At 40.7% G+C, this 20128-nt stretch overlaps 1 protein-coding gene across 1 annotated transcript in view; it reads left to right on the forward strand.

Moving 5' to 3' along the window:
- Positions 1 to 20128, forward strand: part of ENPP2 (ectonucleotide pyrophosphatase/phosphodiesterase 2) — a 67089-nt gene that overhangs the window by 22268 nt on the left and 24693 nt on the right. The window contains exons 9-13 of the mRNA XM_077808662.1: positions 3434 to 3489; positions 9064 to 9129; positions 9770 to 9842; positions 14862 to 15014; positions 18831 to 18939. Coding sequence (XP_077664788.1) covers positions 3434 to 3489; positions 9064 to 9129; positions 9770 to 9842; positions 14862 to 15014; positions 18831 to 18939 — 457 coding nt within the window. The remainder of the gene's footprint in view (positions 1 to 3433; positions 3490 to 9063; positions 9130 to 9769; positions 9843 to 14861; positions 15015 to 18830; positions 18940 to 20128) is intronic.

Below are 20128 nucleotides of genomic sequence, written 5' to 3' on the forward strand. Positions count from 1 at the left end.
TTACCAGCAGGACAGTGGGGTGGGAGGAGGTATTGTTTCATATTCTCTGTGTGTATATAAAGTCTGCTGCAGTTTCCACGGTATGCATCCGATGAAGTGAGCTGTAGCTCACGAAAGCTCATGCTCAAATAAATTGGTTAGTCTCTAAGGTGCCACAAGTACTCCTTTTCTTTTTGCGAATACAGACTAACACGGCTGTTACTCTGAAACCCATCTAATTCTTGTGATACACAGTAATAGGGAATGCTGGATAATGTTTTAAATGTTATTCCTCTCTCCTCTGTGCTAGTAGGGTACTTTAATAATATAGACCTACTATAGCCTGCGATACAGGGTGTGGTGTGATGTAATATAAGGTACATGCATGTTACATGATATAGTTTCCACTAGCAGCTAAAACTGTATTTACGTATAACAAATAAATGACTTAAACTCACAAATGATGCTGACCTTGCAAAATCAAACACAGCAAACTGTGGGATAACTGACCTGAACAAACATGCTCGTCACAGAGGATTGTAAAATACATTTAAATTTATAGGTACAGTACAGGGACTTTGAGGTTTATATAACTTTAAAGATGTGACACAAACCAGTGAGGGAGGATGTTCAAAGATAACCCGCATGCTTTGTTCTCAACTCTTGCTGTTCTGGAGGGAGGGATAGGATGTCAGCCTTATTTTTGTTGTCTACAATTGGCATTTAGGCTAAAATCATTTGTAGTGTCCATTTAATTATATTATGTTATCCATTGGGAGGAGTAGGGGTGGGGGACAATTATATCCTGCTCTTTTAGGGTACTGAATTCGGTCTAATATGTCTGTTGTAATCCTAAACTTGGTTTGGTGTTAAACTGTGCATCTATATGTTACATCTGGATGACCATTGCAGTCTCCTCTTCAGATGCCCTGAAATATTGCTTCCAATTTTTTGTTGTTGTTGTGGATCTTGGCAAGAAATTGCATTACGGCAAACTTTTTTTTTTTTTCCTTTTAGTTCTACAAAAATAAACCAAAGTAGTTTTTCAAATGATCCTATAGTATCTTATTGTCCGTGTAGCATAGAGCTAAATTTATCATGATGGTAGTCTGCCAAGGATAAGAAACTGATTCAGACACCCGCTTCCCTTTCCGTAAGGCATCAGTTCAAGTATCGACCGTATGAGTAGTTAGTCTTTAATGACTTCTGAGTGCTCATTGTTTGAGGAGTTGTTGGATTAATTTCAGCTCTATTGAGTCCATGTTCCAATACGAATATAATTGCAGTCTCACCACTGTTAGGTAGGCATGGAGGCAGAACTAGTTCCTCAGCGATAGGACAGGTTGCTCGAGTACAGTGTCGGGAAGCTTGTACTGCCACTGCCCCTGCTACCCTTGTATCTATTCACAGAACAGTTATAATGTAGAGGATTTAACTCTACTGGGCTGTCTCCTGTCACATCTTAAACTCAGTCCAGTAAGGCTGTTATATGTAGAAGTCTTCATGGACTTCAGTGGGCGTTTCGCACACAGAGGGCTTTCAGACGCAGGCTTCATGTGAGCATAACATTGAAAAGTAGACAGGTCTTATGCATGGAGACTCCTATTCCAAGCAAAACTGTGGTGTTCACAGAACATGCCCTGATCTGTGTATGCCTTTCAGCAGGACTTTTGTAAAGAGGCTGGGCAGAGGATCAGAATTAAAACCAACTATCAACATCTCGTCTGATACGCAGGATGCCTTGGCAATGTGTGCCAATCCTAATCATTAATCTGTCAAAGCTACTTCCATTTTACTAGCTTGGTCAGAAGGAGGGTGTCTCTTGGGGCATGTGCTTAGAATCACTACCTAGAAATATGACAGGTTTCAGAGTAGCAGCCATGTTAGTCTGTATTTGCAAAAAGAAAAGGAGGACTTGTGGCACCTTAGAGACTAACAAATTTACTTGAACATAAGCTTTTGTGAGCTAGAGCTCACTTCATTGGGGTCATGGTTAGTTTCAGTAGTAATCATAATTAGGATTGGTACATAGCTTTAGCTACTGTTGGAGGACTTGATTGATCTTTATTTTCTGGCCAACAACTGTAAACAAACAGTAAAAGAGAGAAAAAAAAACTTGAGAAATAAGGTTTGGAGGCATTGAGGGTGCAGAGATCAACTATGGAGCTTTTCAAGGGGAGAAAAGTGGATTGAAGGGAGGAGTGAAGGTGCTTATTAATATCATTGTGTAATGAGAACAATATACCTAGGTTAAATGTTTATTAACAGTCTCAAATATAAAAATCTCCATTTTCATAGCACTTAAACACTTCATTAAATTAGTTCAGTTAAGACTAAAGTAAGATGTGTGTAGAAAATTCAGGATGTGGCTGTGGAATAATTCATGCACAGGCAACTGTCTAGAAGATGATGATGATGAACATATATTGACCCAGAAGGTTCCGAGTTAAGAGGTATTTTCCAATACGTGACCACTGAAAGCTATTTATTTCTTGTTCAGCCAAAGTGTGTGGGTTTTTTTGTTTTTTTGTTGAAGAAAATCTTCCAAGCATGTCTTCTAGTTTTGAGTAACAAATTTTTGACGACAAAAAGAAAAGGAGGACTTGTGGCACTATAGAGACTAACAAATTCATTTGAGCATAAGGTTTCATGAGCTACAGCTCACTTTGGATGAAGTGAGCTGTAGCTCACGAAAGCTTATGCTCAGATAAATTGGTTAGTCTCTAAGGTGCCACAAGTACCCCTTTTCTTTTTGTGGATACAGACTAATATGGCTGCTACTCTGAAATTTTTGACAGTTGTTTGCTAAAGTGGTGTTCTCCCAGTTTTGATCAGAAAGAGGCCAAAATGGGATATTGCTGTCCTTTGATGGCTAGAAGTGCCTCATGTAGGCCACGCAACTACATCACTTCCTGTGAAAGAGGAGTAATGGAGATTTAAGGTGAAATGGAAGAAAAGTATAAAATGACCCTCCACGTGGCTGCAGGACAAGGTGGGTGAGGTAATATCTTTTATTGGACCAACTTCTGTTGGTGAGGGAGAGAGAGAGACAAGCTTTTGAGCTTACACAGAGCTCTTCTTCATAATTCCCAGACCTGAAGAGGAGCTCTGTGTAAGCTCAAAAGCTTGTCTGTCTGTCTCTCTCTCTCCAACAGAAGTTGGTCCAATAAAAGATATTACCTTACTAATTCTCCCTCTCTCTCTCATATCCTGGGACCACTTGGCTACAACACTGCATACCTCAACATGGCTGACTAAAGAATAATTCACTTCCCCAAAATCTGTATAGAACAGCATGTCTTCTTACAAATGCTCAAATTTGAGATGGGATTCTAAAGGCTACACTTTACTTCCTTGTTTATGGTTGGAAAACGTTTTGAAAATTTGCTTTAATTTTCTTTTTTTAAATCAAGACTTGAGTACTATTATAATCCTTTTATATTTTCCTCATTAGATATGGATTACTGCTACCAAGCAAGGGGTGAAAGCTGGGACATTCTTCTGGTCTGTGTAAGTGACCTTTATTTCTAAAGACCTGTTGCAAATAATTCAGACTTAATTTGGTGTAAGTAAATGTTCATTAGTTTTCCCTGGCTCTAACATTCAGTAGCTTCCCAGCCAAAGAAAGCTTAAAACCTCACCCCATTTCCCACCCCCCACTGTGGTTTCTTTATAATTTTGTTAAATAATATATTACAATGTGACATTTACCTTGGTCCAGAGCCTGACGACTTCTTTGTGGAGGGCTCCTGAGTGGAAAATAAGTGTGATTATGTTGTTAATTGTATTGCTCAACTTTAGCTAAAAGTTATCTGGCAGCTTAGTCTCAGGCCATGTCTAGACTATGAGTGCTACAGTGGTACAGCTACGGCACTGTAGTTATATCTCTGTAAATGCCTGTTGTGTGGTGTTTTTTGTTTTGGTTTGGTTTTTTCCCTTCTGTTGCTGTAGGAATTCCAGTTTCCCATAGCTAGCTCAAGGGAAATAGTCTTGTCAACCTCGCTGCGTCTACACCAGGTATTAAGTTGGCAAAGCTACAGGGCTCAGCTGTGTACATCTTTCAGACCCCTGAATGTCATAGCTATGCAACCTAACTTTTAAGTGTAGACCAGGCCTTAACAGCAGCATACTCTTTTAGCCCTTGGATGCAGAAGAGAAGAGTGAGGGGGGATTTGATAGCACCCTTCAACTACCTGAAGGGGGGGTTCCAAAGAGGATGGAGCTCAGCTGTTCTCAGTGGTGGCAGATGTCAGAACAAGAAGCAGTGGGATCAAGTTGCAGTGGGGGAGGTTTAGGTTGGATATTGGGAAACACTATTTCACTAGGAGGGTGGTGAAGCACTGGAATGGGTTCCCTAGGGAGGTGGTGGACTCTCCATCTTAGAGGTTTTTAAGGCCTGGCTTGACACAGCCCTGGCTGGGATGATTTAGTTGGGGATTGGCCCTACTCTGAGCAGGGGGTTGGACTAGATGACCTCCTGAGGTCCCTTCCAACCCTGATATTCTATGTGAGGGTGTTTATAGGAGCCTCTTCTGCCCTCCTGCCACTTACAGCATTTGGCATGATGAAAATGTGCCAGCGTTGCAGCCTAACGAATTCAGACATTTCCCCCTCAAATGAAACAATTTGTCTTTTAAAAATGACTGTCCATGTTTTGGATGAATACCCTCTTCCCCTTGCTCCAATCCAGAAGACAATTCTGAGGTTTACTGCCTAATCCTGCATTCAGCCAGCCATCTTTCTATCTGAAAATGGCTGGATATGTATCATTTCTGAGCTCTGAAAGATTACTAGAGGGAAGTGAGATCACCCCATTTTCTTCCTTCTGACAAACTTTGGCAGCAGAGATCCTGTTGTGGAACTCCTTGCTGGAAGAGAGCAGAGTGTGTTTAGCTCAAGGTATTAAATGGATCTTTCTCTCTTTTTTTTTTTTTTTTTTTTGATAAAGCCTTCCACCAGAATTATGCTCTTGAATATCACAGTGATATGTGCTATTGTGATGAAATGGGAATTTTCTGTAATCTTTTTTTTTTTTATGAATCCTGTGTGTGCTTCAGTTTCCCCCTGTACTTTGCATTGCTACCCAGTGGGGGCTAACGGGTTAAATCTGCTTTTGGGGCAGTGCAGGAGGCATGAAGTGTGTGTGCTGCCTAGATGTCTGGGGTGGACTTACTGGGTCATTAAAGGATTGGTGGAGGCTAACCGATGTCAATGGAATATCTGGGAAGACCATGGAAACTCCTGGTGGACAGCACATTGACACCTAGCAATCAATAACAAAGAGGAAGGAGGCTTTCTCCCCACCTCTCAGCAGGAAGGCTGAGCAGAGGCCAGCTCGAGAACAAAGGTCTGAGAGGTGACAGGCTGAAGAGTTGACGTTCGGGAAAGGCTGGACTGCTGTCACTATGGACAGACAAAGGGACACAGATTGAAATGGAGTCCATAGCAGCGTGGCTCGCAGATTGCTCAGGTGTCGCTGGATGGACTCTGCTTCTCTGTGTTAAGGACTTCCAATGCTGTCTTCCAGTTGACTCATAAACCCTGCTTTGTTTTGGAAAGGCTGTCTGGTGTAACTGCAAATACTTGCTGAGGTGCCTGTGTCCCTGAAGAGAGTAAAAGTTTCTGACTGGGGTATGTCTTCCCTGCCAACATCAAAGCGCTGCCATACCTGGCTGTGTAGTTGCAGCACCAGCGTTGGGAGAGAGCTCTCCCAGTGCTTTTAAAAAAAAACCACCCCCATGAGGGGAGTAGCTACCAGCGCTGGGAGCACTGTCTACACTGCCACTTTACAGCGCTGAAACTTGCATCGCTCACGGAGGGGGGGTGTTTTTCACACCCCTGCAGTGTAGACCAGGCCTAGGAGTCTCTCAGGTGGTGTTGGGCAGAGCTCCTGGTGTGAAGCAGGAGTCATGAAGCTTAGAGATTCAGTCTCTGAGGTGATGAGGCTGCAGAGCCTACTCTTAAGAAAGAATGAGACCCCTTGGTCCAAGAGGCTGTGTAAAAGCTAGGGCGTATCACAGATCCTGTGGATCTGTGACCGCTATGAAAATGTCCGTGATAGACAGAAGCTCCCACTGCCATACCCCCACCCCTAATCTGCATGAGTTCTAACTTGCTGGTTTAGGAGCAAGGGACCTCACTTACTTTCCTTGTCCGTTAAGAAAATATGCTACCACTACATAGTCATGCTGGGCATGGTGACTAATGGTTTTAAGTAATTCACATTATTTAGAATCTATTATGTGGTTTCATAGTTAAATGCGAACTTGAAATAATTCTGGAAGTAGGGATTCAGCCACTGTATGTCTGAAGAGTGTGTATACTCCTCAGAATTATAGCACGTGCACTTTGGGCCCAGAATTAATGTTGTTTGAGAATTTGTAAGATGTCCCTTAAGAAATTTAGCAAACCCTTTACTATTCCCAAATGACTTACATAATGGAGTGATGTAGACTCTTCGAACTTACCATATAGTTAAACTCACTATGTTTTGAGGAATAATTTTTTTAGGATGAATGGTAATTTTTTTCCCTCTCCATTCTTCGTAACTGGAATTTACTTGTACAGGAGAAGCTGGTGAATGTTTTACTACAGAGAATTCCATGATTAACTGCCCACTTTCAAAGTGGCTTCCATCACCTATGATGGACTTTGACAGCATAGGGGGACAGCCATGTAGTGAAACCATGAGCCAAAAAGAGAAATGCTGCTTTAACAGTTAGTGTCTGGTTCCAGATTAAGTTAAACTATTATGCACTAGCCATAATTGGGTGATCATTGTCCTGTAGTGACACCATGCACAGTTAAGGCTGTTTGGGTGTCTGACCTGTGCATTTCCATACTTTAGAATGTTGGGATTTCTTTTAAACTTAATCCAGGAAATTCAGAGTTAAGATTTGTAATGCTTGTTTTTGTGATAAACATTGGAGGGATGTAATTTATACCCTTAAATTACCAATGTATGTTCTCAGTCTTAACTCCAGTTTCATGTAGCTTTTTGTCTTGAACACAAAAAGATGACATTTTTAAAGATTAACAACTCTGTTTAAAAATTCTGCTTCTGCTTCTTCTTCTGTTTCTTGTAGAAATTAGTCTCACCACCCAACTGGGAAGTCTCAGTATTCTTAAGGAGGTTTTAGCAGAATAAGAGTTTCAAAATTGAGCGTCATGATGCTGATTGAATGACTGGCATTCTAAATGTATATGTAATTTTAGCGCCCTCGTGGCCAAGATGGAGTCTGCTGTGCAGGCAACTCTGGCCAAGAGAAGGCATGCGCAGGAATGCAGCAGGGAAAGTCCTTTCCACCCCAGGGGCACCTGTTCCAAACCCCCCAGAGTGAACGCACACACCCACCAGAAGAGTACAATGAATATAGGAAAGGGAAATATTTATTCACAGAGGGATGGCGGGGGGGAACAGGGGGAATTATATGGGGAGCAATAAAACAGGGTTGCATTCAATACAAGGCCCCATAGGCCCAGTGGTACCACAATCTGGAAGGGCAGACACCGAGCAATGTGTTTGCACGCAGAGTTCAAGAGTCTTGGGCAAAGTTCCAGTCCAGTGGTGAGTCTTGGGTGCTCTTGGTCATATTCAACACCAGTAAACTTTCCCCAACAAACCACTCCGATGCCCTCTTCTGCCGCTCTCTACAAAGCCACACAGAGCGACAACCTCCCCACTTAACTAGCTAACAGCCTCCCTCTTTATTCCCAATGCAAGGTCACAAGCCCCAGTACTCACAGCCTCATGCAGCTCTGGGCAGCAGTGATACTGAGTCCAGCTCCAGCTTGTCCTTCTCGGCTGATTCCTCTCCGGCACTGTGCTCCTCCTGGCTCCGGTCCTGGGGTGTCCCCGATGGGCCGCTCTGTTCTTCCCAGGCTTCATGCAGGTTCTTGGCTGCTTCCCTCTGTGAGGGCCTGCTTGCTGCAGCCCTTCTGTCCAGAGCCACACACTGACACTCCCCTCTCTCTCTCTGCTCCTCCTGCCCCCACAGCACTTCCTCCTTCTGGAACAATCAGCACTTCCCCCTTAGGAAAAAGATTTAAAGGGCCATGCTCTCTGAACCCCAAGGGGGTTACAGATCTGTGTGAGAGAAACTGGTTTATACCAATTTAAGACCTGATTCAGTTCCCACCAAAGTCAATGTGAGCCTTTCTAATAACTTCATAAGAGTGGCCACTCTGGGTCAGACCAAAGGTCTATCTAGCCCAGTATCCAGTCTTCCAATAGTGTCCAATGCCAGGTGCCCCAGAGGGAATGACTAGAACAGGTAATCACTAAGAGATCCATCCCCTGTCGCCCATTCCCAGCTTCTGGCAAACAGAGGCTAGGGATACTATCCCTCCCCATCCTGGCTAATCGCCATTAATGGACCTATCCTCCATGAACTTATCTAGTTCTTTTTTGAACCCTGTTATAGTCTTGGCCTTCGCAACATCCTCTGGCAAGGAGTTCCATAGGTTGACTGTGCGTTGTGTGAAGAAATACTTCTGTTTGTTTGTTTTTAAACCTGCTGCCTATTAATTTCATTTGGTGACCCCCTAGCTCTTGTGTTCTGAGAAGGAGTAAATAACACTTCCTTATTTACTTTCTCCACACCAGTCATGATTTTATAATATCCCCTTAGTCATCTCTTTTCCAAGCTGAAAAGTCCCAGTAGTAGTGGGAGCAGATCATGTAAATGCTACTAATGTGAGTAGTCCTTACTTAGGCTGGCAGTACTGTTGACTTCAGCAGAACTATTGTTATGAGCAAGGACTGCTCACATGAATAAAAGTTTACAGGAATGGGTCCTTATCCACTGCTACATAGGATAGTAGAAAAATGAACTGTTTCCTTGAGAGTGGTGGCTCAAATGAGAGAGAGAGAGAGAGATTAATCAGACTATCTTTTCAGTATAATATATGGAGTTGCAGAAGATGAGCAATAACTTGAGCTGCAAAATGGGAATGAAATTTGAACTCTAATGAGCAAAAAAAAGAAGATTGGCTTGTCCATGATAGGTCCAGATCATAGGATACCTAATGATTATCTTCTCTGTATACAACAATAACTAAACCTATTTTTCTTTTGTGGTCTAGTGTCATCCCCCATGAACGCAGAATATTAACAATACTGCAGTGGCTAACCCTACCAGACAATGAAAGGTAATTCATGTAGTATTCCTTTTTTGTAAACTTCCAACTTGCCTTCTCTTTAAAAGTAGCTGGACATGCAGAAACAGCTGGAATATTAGTATTAAAAATTATTCTTGCCAGCATTCAGTATCACTATTCGTTGATGCTCTTAGCTTTTAACCAGCAGTGTTTCAACCCTCCTCAAAAAACCTCTGATGCAAATGTCCTTTAATTATTGGGGAACATTTAATTACATGGATTAATGTTGGCCGTTTTGCGCTACTTAATCTAATGTGGCTTAATAAACTTCTAGGCAGGGTAAATGCAGAAGCTGCACTCTGAAGCTTGGGAAAATGTTAAGATCTTAATTGTGTTTTTTATTACACAAGTTCTCACATGCTGCAGGCTGCATAGCCCATGTGAGCTGGTATCATGATCTCTCCTTCATACAGAACGAAGGGAGAGTGAGCGTCCTCAGACTGTGTGCTCTGTTATCTAATGAAGTTCTGGAGCAACTGATTGCTTGATCACACTTTGGAAAACATCTGACTGAGCAACAATTTTTTACATATGGCAGACAATATTTGAAAGGCTGACTTAGCATGACCTGGCAATTTCTTCTTCTTTTGTGGTTGAAAGCAGACTATTCTGAACAAAATCTTTCTTTCAGGCCTTATGTTTATGCTTTCTACTCTGAACAACCAGATGCTGCTGGTCACAGATATGGTCCTTTTGGCTCTGAGGTTAGTATAGCTTTTTCCTGTGTAAAAGTTACACATCTCAAGGATCAACCATGACATCTATGGAATATTTGCTAACACTTTACTCCTGAGCTGAGGCGGCTTTCTTATCTCTAAGTGCTCTTCCTATCTGTCAGAAAGGGAAGACAATTGGCTAAAATAAACAAGAACTTATGACCAAGGGTCATTTGACGTTAAGAGAACTGTACCTGTGGTCTAGAAGCCCTCTCTGTGTGATATGAATAATGAAATGTATAAAGTTCACATTATGGATGTAGGTATGTGCCTGGCAAAGGTTTCAGATGTGAAATTAGCTGGTATAACAGCACAATTTAGTGCTCCTTAATCAATTTACCCTTCTTAAAAAAATATACCCTATATGAGAGAGGCAGAAAAGGATATTTGTTTCTCTGGTATGTTTCCTTGGGGGAAAGGAGAGGGTGAATATTTTTTTTTTCAAAGTTGACAATCTGAAGGAGCCTGGATAATAGTCTGTTCTAGAGTTGGAAAACCGTGGTTTTCAATATTCGGTCTATGAACAAGCAGTTTGGTTAGCCCTGCCAGTACTGTTCCCTCAGAAATGGACGTAGGAGTCCTAACAGCATGAGATAGGGACTTTAAAATCCATCACTTCCCAGAGGTGCTTAAAGCACCCTCCTCTGTTTTGTCCACCAGTGTGGGCTCAGGAGTGGTGACAAAGTGTTCAGAACTCACATGAATTGCACTGGTTACTTACCAAATTACTACATCTTTCAAGAACACCCAAAAGCTTGTACAGGAGCGTGTTATCTTGGGGATGTGGAGAGGCAATATTTATTCTACACCTAAATATTTAAACACTTGGCAGTTCATCTTGGACACTTTACTCAGGCAAAACTCTCACTGAATTCAGTGCAAATTGTGGAAGCAAAGATCAAACTCTTAAAATTAAGACTAAACGTATACACTTCCTTTTTAAAGGAAACATTTATAAAAGCAATAGCACTTAAAATTTTGGAGCTATTTCAGGTACCTGCACTTCTTGCGGCTACCAACAAAGTGCTTTCAGCAACTTATGTCTCACAATGCACTCAAGGGGTGCATATGTCCAGTATAATCTCTCAACCTGTTTGCATAAAATCCTTGTATCTATTCCTGTTAGTTTCCGAGTGCTCCCATCTCTATCCTTTAAAACACTTTAGAATGTCCAGGGTTCCATTTCAACTTAAGTGTTAACCTCTTCTCATTTATTCCTTCAGTAATTTTCCATAAAAATCTCTAAACTCTGAAAAATTTCTCTCTGTGTTCCCTTCCCTAATATCAGTCATGCCTTTAGATGAAGGCAATATCTCTGCTGGAACAGTTGGATACAGATTCATAAGCAATAATATATGCATGTGATTAAAAGTAATTGTGAGCCATTATTAATAAATCACTATGCACCAGCAATGTCATCAGTGCTGTGCCAGGCAGAATAAAGATTCTCTGGTCCAAATAACTTACCGTCTAAAATCTATAAGTCAAATACTTGCTAAAAAGGGAAGAGTTCTGTTTGACTGTCTGTCTGTGTCTTCTCATGGTTGGCATTAATGGGCGAATGGGAGTCTGACCTCCGGTCAAGTGACGTAGCTATGCTATTTGAAATACTAGGACTAAGTCTTGGCAGATTCTGAAATAATTCAAGCCTGGTTCTTATACGGGTGAACTGCCATTGATGTTTTATAGTACCTTTTGCCTATAACAAATTATGTAATTACACATAATATAGGACTGACAAATCTTGTGCATCAAACTAAAAGAAAACAGTAACTTTAGAGTGTAGCTTTCTACAGAACAGAGACACTTTCTCGTATCTTTTCACTGAGGTAAAGTGAAATTTGAAGATGAAATTGCATATGTTCTTCAAATATGAGCTCTAAATAGGCTCTTTGGACAAGTTCTCTTGGGGTCTAATGCTATGAGGTGCTTAGCTCAGTCACTGGGAGTTGAGATTTTCAGTACCTTGTGGGATTAAGATGTTTCCCAGAGGTCAAGTTTCTAGCTAACCCTTACTCTATGCAATGTAGGACATTAATTGGGTCTTTTTAGAAAATGGGGGAAAAAAATAATCTTAGAATTCTTCTGGATAGCTATCTAAAGTCTAGCCTGGAATTATACGACTAACGAAAAAACCTCTCTTAAATCACCCTGCTTTAAATAACTTCACACCAAATTGACTTTCAATGAATGGAGAACAGGCTGTTTAATGGATGAACATATTTCCGTTCCCAAATTTACAAAGAAGACATGATTTTGTAAATGTGGATTTAAAAACAAACGTGCAGCTGTCTAAGACTTGCTAGGGGCATGATTTCAGGAGGGAGGAGCTAGAAAGTATTATGTTTATCTTGATGCTCTTTCCCCTCACCCCCCCCCCCCACCAGTTTCTGGGAGCTATGAACGTCTCATAAATCATCTGGGAAGGAAGCCCTCAGTGGGACCTCTCTAAGCTGCTTCCTTAGTAATGGGAGCTGGACATCATTTTTCTTTGTACAGGACTGGCAGCACTTAGACACTTGGAATGGTTCTGACCAGTTTTTCCTCTGTGGCAGCTGAGCAACACACTGGAGCTTGTAAGCAAGCTCTTGAAAATTGTGTAATATATTTAAGAGGTGTGTTTTTTTTTTTTTAAGTGAAAATCTCCTTATATTAAACTCTTCTTGCCTCATACTCCCTAAGTTCAGAAGCAGCTTCGCTGCTGACTTCTCTAGATGGAGAGGGGGTGGGGAATTCAACACACCTCTTGCAATGTCGAGTGGATGTTTAGCATAATTTACTAACTCACTAGCTATAAAATTATGATGTCTTTTTTTTAAAAAAGACTTGATCCTGCCTGGTGCTGCTCATTTTCAACTCCCAGGGACTTCAGTTGACGCTCAAACCTTGCAGGAAGTGCTCAATGCTCTATACATTGAGGGCACAGTACATTAAAATTTAGGAATAAAAAGGAGAAGTACTCAAAATTTATGGGTGAAATTTTGGTTCCACTGATTGAAGCCAACAGAACCAGGATTTCGCCCAATAAGTTGACTACAATAACTTGCAGTATGTTTTATTTATTAGGTGTTTCAGTGTAACGTTGTTTTTAATGAGACCTTCACAAACAGCTCTTTTGAACTAGGAAGATGGTTATAAAGCTTCACTTTATTTTCGGAATGTATTGATGGGAAATTTAAAATGTGTGCCTGCCCTTGGTTATTTCCGCAATTCTGTTTTTTCTTTTCCCTTCTGTGCTTCTGCAGTGACACTGATGGGTTGTCCTCCTGGGTCGAGAGGCAGAGCTTTGGCTGGCTAGTTCCCACCTTTTGTTATGTCTAGAAAGGGGGGATGGATTTGTTCATCTCCTTCCTGAGGGGCCCCTTACTCCCCAAAAGAGAAATAACCCTATTCTGAATCTTTTCAAGTGAGGCTAAGGTTTGGCTGGTTAACAAGAACTTGGCTTTTCTTTCTGGCTAACTTTGAAATAAAAAAATATATTTAAAAAGTATATAAATATACATACTGCTGTAAGTGCTCTAAATAGATCAAAACCTGTCATGCCTAAACTCTGTTCCTGCTGCTCCTCTAACATGCTGTCTTGAGACAGCTCTTCTAAGTGTTCAAAATATCTAGGTTTCTTGCACTGGCCAGTGTGTGTCTGGCACTGTCAAGCTCTGGCTGAGTTTATTCAGGGACAGTGTAAAATGAGAATCCTTCCTTTCCCTGCTGCTCCTCTCATCAGGACTGCACAAAGCTTGAAACATTTTAAAAAGAAAACTCTGGTGCTGCTTTATTAAAATGCCTTTCTGGAGAGAGACGAATGAGACTGGACTAGAATCTCCTTTCCAGCTGCTTGCCTTGGAAGCAATGAAACAGCATGGCAGATGGTAACACTTTTTTGTTTGTTTGTTATTTCTTTCCCCTCCATTCATACAGCTCTGTGACTGAACAACAGAGAAACTGGCTAAGTAGACAGAAGTAAATATGATTATAAATCACTGACTTTCCTCAAGCCCATATAGCAGGTTCCATTTTCTCCTACCTGCTGACTTAGCTGTATTATCTCCCTGTAGGTGTCCTCTCACACTGTTCACAGATGGTCCTAAGCGGTGCTGAGAATCCACAACTCCCATGAAAATTAATGGAAGGTGTTGGTGCTTAGCAACTCTCAGGTGCAGAACAGGCCAAAATTGAGAGCTGTGCTTGGCAACCCTGCATATCTTTAAAGTGGGGCTTATTGGAAAAAGGAACACTGGGCCCTTCCAGTCCCTTCTTCTGTATCATTCATACACAAAAACGAATAAACCCATTTCAAGTGACTTATTTTAATAGATAATGTATTGCTCACAAAAGGTGCCATATTGACAGCTCTGGAGACTGATGTCCTCAATTTATCCATACAACTAGTACAGGGCAGTCAGCAACAATGCCATTTTCTCTCTCACTGCCCTTAACAAATTATTAGATTATTCAGAAGGTGCAGTCTCCATGTTGGTTCAACCCTGCACTCTTTTTCCAAGATTGTCAGTGTGGTGGCTTTGTAGTGCACAGATGCTTCCAGCAGAAGTGGTAACCGGCAAGTCAAATGTTCCATGTTTCATTAAGATTCCCCAAACACAAGAATATGCAAAAAAAAAAATTTACACCACTAGAAATGTGAAGCTGATACTGTTACATATTTTGTGTATTTATTTGTATATTTTGTGAATTGAATTACACTTGGAGAGAAATACTCATAACACTACAGTACGTATTCATAAAAATTGGCCTGATTGACCGTCTCCTGAAATACCAATTTCATTTGCTCTTATGTTAGTTGCTTGAGTAACTGCTATCCCACTTTCAAGTACAATTTAGTGAGTTCCTCTGTAGAGAGACCTCTAAATTGTCCCTTTCTAACTCCTATATTATTGAAGAAGCATTGATCTTCATGCTCCTCAATTTGATGATGCAGGTCACTGTAGTATCTGATGCTAGCTGAGTCAGGATTTCTCTGAGTCCAGACATCTCTCTCCGCCAGTACAGGAGAGTAGTTATGGCTCACCTCTTACTCCGCCTAAGAGACCTAAGAGAAAAATTACTCCTAAGAGGAGACAGGAAAGACGAGTTGCATCTCCAAAGAAAAGAAGAAAAGTACATAGAGTGGATCAGTATTCTGCGGAATCCCGTCGGAACAAAGTAAGTTTACCTGTGTTCCAAAACTTTGTGACAGAAGTGTCAGTTTGAGGCTCTTATGTAGCTTAATTTTTGCAACTTGGACTCCCTTCCATATTTCAGTTTGGGAATTCCGAGACAGACTTTCTATAACTGTACTGAAAGATCACTGCTCGCAAAGCAGCCAGGATATATTGAGTCTTTTGGGAACTATGTTCTTCCTATTTTATACTCTGTTCACTGTAGGGAAAGCCTCTTTAGGACCTTTTAAAAATCCATCAAACAAAGGGAGCATGAAACAAATCTCTGGGAAGATCTTATCAGCGACACCAAGCCATAAGACTTCATCATGAGTCTCACAACATTGGGTGTCCTTCTTTAAGCCCCATTTCCTGGTATCAAGTGATTATGTGAGAATCTTTTTCTTTTTCTTTTCTCTTTTTTTTTTTTCTTTTCAAATAAAACCAAGTTTCTAGTCTTCATGGCACTGGAGAAAAGTTGAAAATTGACCTGAGTGTAATCTGAAGGGTCAAAAGCCAGATGGCGCACACACAAATATCTCATTGGCTAAAAAATCTTGAGACTTTTGGGGGGAGGTGAGACGGGAGGAAGGGCATGTAAATCATGATTTTTTTGAACCCATGATTTTGGGTCTGGCGATAATGCCTTATGATGGTACTTAAGTCTCTGTCTTCAAAAAGGTCAAAGTTGGAGGTTGCTTCCCCAGGAAAAGATTTAGAGAGAGGAGAAAGATGATCCTTAATAAATGAAATCTCTCCACCTGCCACTAATTGACAACTTGGGAAGGGCTGTGGATCACTTCAGCATCCCTTCCATTCAGGGATTTTAAAGTAATTGTAACCCAGTTCATGGGGCCTAAAAATATCTCCTGTGGGATCCAAGCAAAAATCTTGACAGTGTATTTTCAAAGAAGAGCAATAGAAACTCTTCCCAGTAGCTTTCAATTCTTGATTTAAAAAAAATATATAGTTCTGAAATTAATCAGGCATTCTGAGACTCCTCCTGGAATTGGGGGGGGGGGGGGGGGGAGGGAAATCAGTCATCAAGAGTAAAACTGCCATTTCGCACGATACCTTGAGCATTGATAGTCTACTCAAGAGGAAGGCTGATTATCTGTTTACATGAATGATGTCCCCTTCAACAAACTACACAGGAGTTCCCCTTTCAGAGTAGTTTGCTAATTCAAGGTCCTACTGTTTTTGGCATAAAATATGTTCTAGGTGGGCTAATAGTGAGAGTACATGTATCCATCTCCCTTTCTCTCACCCCCCCCCCACCCACCCGGGGGGCTTCTCTTCTCTGGATGAATATTTCATCCAAAGCTTTTCCATCTATGCAAATCTCCATGGAAACCCAGTTGTGGATTTCTCACTAAACCTTCAAAAATCTCAGATTATTCTAGCACAAATTATCATCCACATCCAGTGCAAATTAACCCTTTAGTGCCAGTATTTGTTTATGCTCATTGACCGCAATGGGATGCACCACAAGACTAGGAGTTAAATCCTTTCCTCTCTTCATACGTCAGCATCAGGTTACAATTGCTCTTCTTCAGAAGGAAAACTCATGCTAAAACCTATCTAGTAACACTGGTCTGCATTTCTCAGTTTCATACTTGATCCTCTTATAATAATGTCAGTTGTTTCTTTCGGTGGCATCTCAGATATCCACACCTGTCTTGGAAAATAAAGCTTTCCATACAACTTGACAAAGATCTGAGGTAGTGGAGATCAGCATGTGATCTGAGCAAAGGTACACATGAGACTTATTATTTCACTGATAACTCCTTGGAGGTTACATCTGGACAAGAACGTGGGTCTCAGGGCAGTCCCACATCCACGTAGAGTATCCTCACGTAAACGTATTAATGACATTCAGTATCGACCTTACTCCATTTCAGAAATAAACAGAACTTTTTAAATGAGAACACAGTGAGAATAATGGGGGTGAAGGAGCTAAATTGAGGTTCCCTGGCTCTGATCATGTGAAATAGTGTGGGGTTTTTTTGTGGTGGGTGTGTGTGTGTGAGGGGGAGAAGAGAAGGGTGGTGTGTTTTGCTTTGTTTTATTTTTGTTTAAAACTCAATTAGTTTGTTTTCATGGTATCAAAAACATCTTTGCAAACCCCCAGCTGAAATTTGGTGGATATAGAACTTTAGAAAAGTACTGTGATTTGTAGTTCCTTATCACATATGGAAATACTATTGCTCTATTTTAAGAACAGCATAAACCTGTTGCACAAGAAAATCCTCATGTGAAATCCAGGAGGTTTTGCAGTTCCCAGCTTTCCTAACTGCAGAGTTACCATTTAGAGGCTGAAAGAAAAGTCTTAATTTCCTTATGTGATGCATGAGATACAATTAGAGCTGACTGAAAAACGGACTTTCCAATCCATGAGGAAAATCTGAGATTTTTAACAGTGGGCTTTTGTCCCAGTTTGGGACAAAAAGTCAAAATAGTGCAATTTTTCATGGAACAAAAAGTTCTGTAAAATGTTCATTCAGAATGTTTCATCATTTTTGACTGAAACTAAATGTTCATATTTTCCTGAATAGGAGCTTTTAGTTTCCGAATCTTTTCTCTCTGCCTGAGCTGCTACAATGTCTCATGGGAATTGTAGTTCTGGGTTCTTCCTGCTCCGCAGCTGGATTCTATCTCCTGTGATTCACAGCTGTTTCTCCCTGTGGCAGAGTCGCCATTGTGCCTTGTATGAGTTGTAATTTCCTGTCTTACCTTGATTATTTTCAGAATCTACAACTCCACAAGGTGGGTGGCAGTTCGGGCAGAAGGGGAGCTTGCAAAACATTTAGATTAGGGTCAGGTTGACTTTTGTAAGCAGAAATTTCCCTTGGGAAACAGTTGAAATCTACCTTTCTGAGTCAAGATTTTGACAAAATTCTGTTTTCCTACAGGAGAATTGTTTTTTGTTCCAAATGTTTTAACTGATCCAGTTAAATATGCACATATGAGAAATTGAGCATATTGTGACAAACAGAAATGTTGTCTGTCTCTCTTTTTTTAATAAACTGTCCTTTATCTAAAATGTATGGAAATTCCAAGTATTTATCTTCTAATAAAAAAAGAGTTGCACTCGCTTCTGTTCCTGCTCAGAATTGTAACTTGTCTGCATGTTGTCATAATTTTGCCTTTTTATAAAATAAAAAATAATATATTTATACCATTTTAGCTCTGGGCATCCTTTTTCAAAATCTTGCCAGAATTGTCACTTGATCCTTTAGAGACCTTGGATATTCAGCTGAAGCTGCCTTTTCTTCCTGCTACTTATAATGGAAGGCTAAGGGCAGCCATTCTAGCACCAGATACCTCCTGGAGCACCCTTCGCAATGGCTTGGGATTTTCATATGAACACTGAGATTGAAGCTATGTACCACGACTACGTAGTTGGTGTTCGGAAAAACTGAAAAGCTAAAGTCCATTGGAAGAACAGCATTTAAATGAGTTCTCTCCCCCCGCATCTCCCCCAATCATATGCATTTTTCTAATTTAGTAAATCTTTGCATTTACCATATGTTTAGGGGTTCTGTTGGAGGGGTAGGAATAGGATCAATGATTTCTTGCAGTCATCCAACAACATCCCAATAGAAGACTCTTTTTTGTATCTTTCCCTCGAGGAAATCAAATCAAGCTCATAGGAAAGGAGATGACGATTAGGTCAGGGTGATAACTACTCAGCCAAGGATCTGCCTTTTGATCTGGAAAGTTAACCTACAAGAATTTTGCTGAGGAAGCTCCACCTATAGTGAAAGAGAGAGCATTGCAATGGTGATTAACTTCCTTTCTTTCTGCAAACTTTGTATAGATGATAAATCCCCTAAGGGATATTGACAAGACTTTAGGACAATTAATGGATGGACTGAAGCAGCTGAAACTACATCGATGTGTCAATGTTATCTTTGTTGGAGACCATGGTAAAAACTCTTACTTGTCCTTTCTTAGTATGTAAATATGGATAGAAACTGATGATTGAGCAATTGCCAGAGCTTCACTGTGCTTAAAGTTATACACACAACAAATACTTTACTGGATCGGAGCCTAAACGAACATCCTATTTTTAAAAATTCTTTTTAAAAGGAAAAATATTTATTCACAGGACACTGACAATGTAAGCCCAACTTTTAATTTGCCTGATGATTACCTTGTGGAGGAATTCCTTCTTATTTTAACTATTTGGTTAACTATTTGCACATTCATTCAGAATTAAGCCTGTTTGTATTTTGGGGTGTAACACACAAATAATGTACAATATCTCCTACCTGCTCCCTAGCAAGTGTGAACAGCTGCAGTCTGTCCCCATGTCTCTCGTTTTGTTTTATTTATTTATTAAAAGTAGGTTAACTGGAAAAGAAATGGTGTAGAAGCCTCATCCCCTTTTTAATGACTGTAGGAGTAGAATTTTGGAACAGTAAGTTTCCATGGCAATTAGGAGTGCAGCTGGTCACATACAGAGGAACAAAGTTGGGATAGTTATGAGGGACTGGGCCCAGCTTTGAAGAGTTATGGAGGAAGGAGAAATGCCCACAAGAGATATTGGATCAGGGAGAGAATAAGTGGCAAAAATGGGCAGAATGATAAAAAATGGAAAATCATGACTTGAAAGGTCTCTGTCACCTGGAAATTAGGGAAAACTTCACTATAAGAATTCCTAGTAAAGAGAGAGAAACTCCAGTGAAAATACTATAGGCGAAAGAAGGAAAATTGAGATCAAATTTGGGTATGTTTTTGAGGTAGAACTGTTCTTGGCATAACATTTCAGAGAGGTTACTAAAGGTCTTTAATTAGAGTAATAGTACACTAAATGAGTCATGATTTGCTATGGGATACCATGCTATTCAGATAAGATTTTTGTGTGTGAGTGAAGTGCCAGATTAACAGGCCTGGACAGTAAAGTTCACTCTCTGTCCACAAAACAGGTACAGCACTGTGCTACAGGTTTCTCTACCAGTTATGTCTCCTCCCTGATGTGGAGGGGATGACTGCTGGGGTTCTGGGGAGAGTTTATTTTCCAAACATAGTTACTCCTTGTCTACAGGCTTCTGAGTTTTACTCACTAAGAATTAGATTGAGACCACCAATACACTTCTCATTGGCCACAAAATA

The sequence above is a fragment of the Eretmochelys imbricata genome, chromosome 2, assembly GCF_965152235.1.
Source record: "Eretmochelys imbricata isolate rEreImb1 chromosome 2, rEreImb1.hap1, whole genome shotgun sequence".
Lineage (NCBI taxonomy): Eukaryota > Metazoa > Chordata > Testudines > Cheloniidae > Eretmochelys > Eretmochelys imbricata.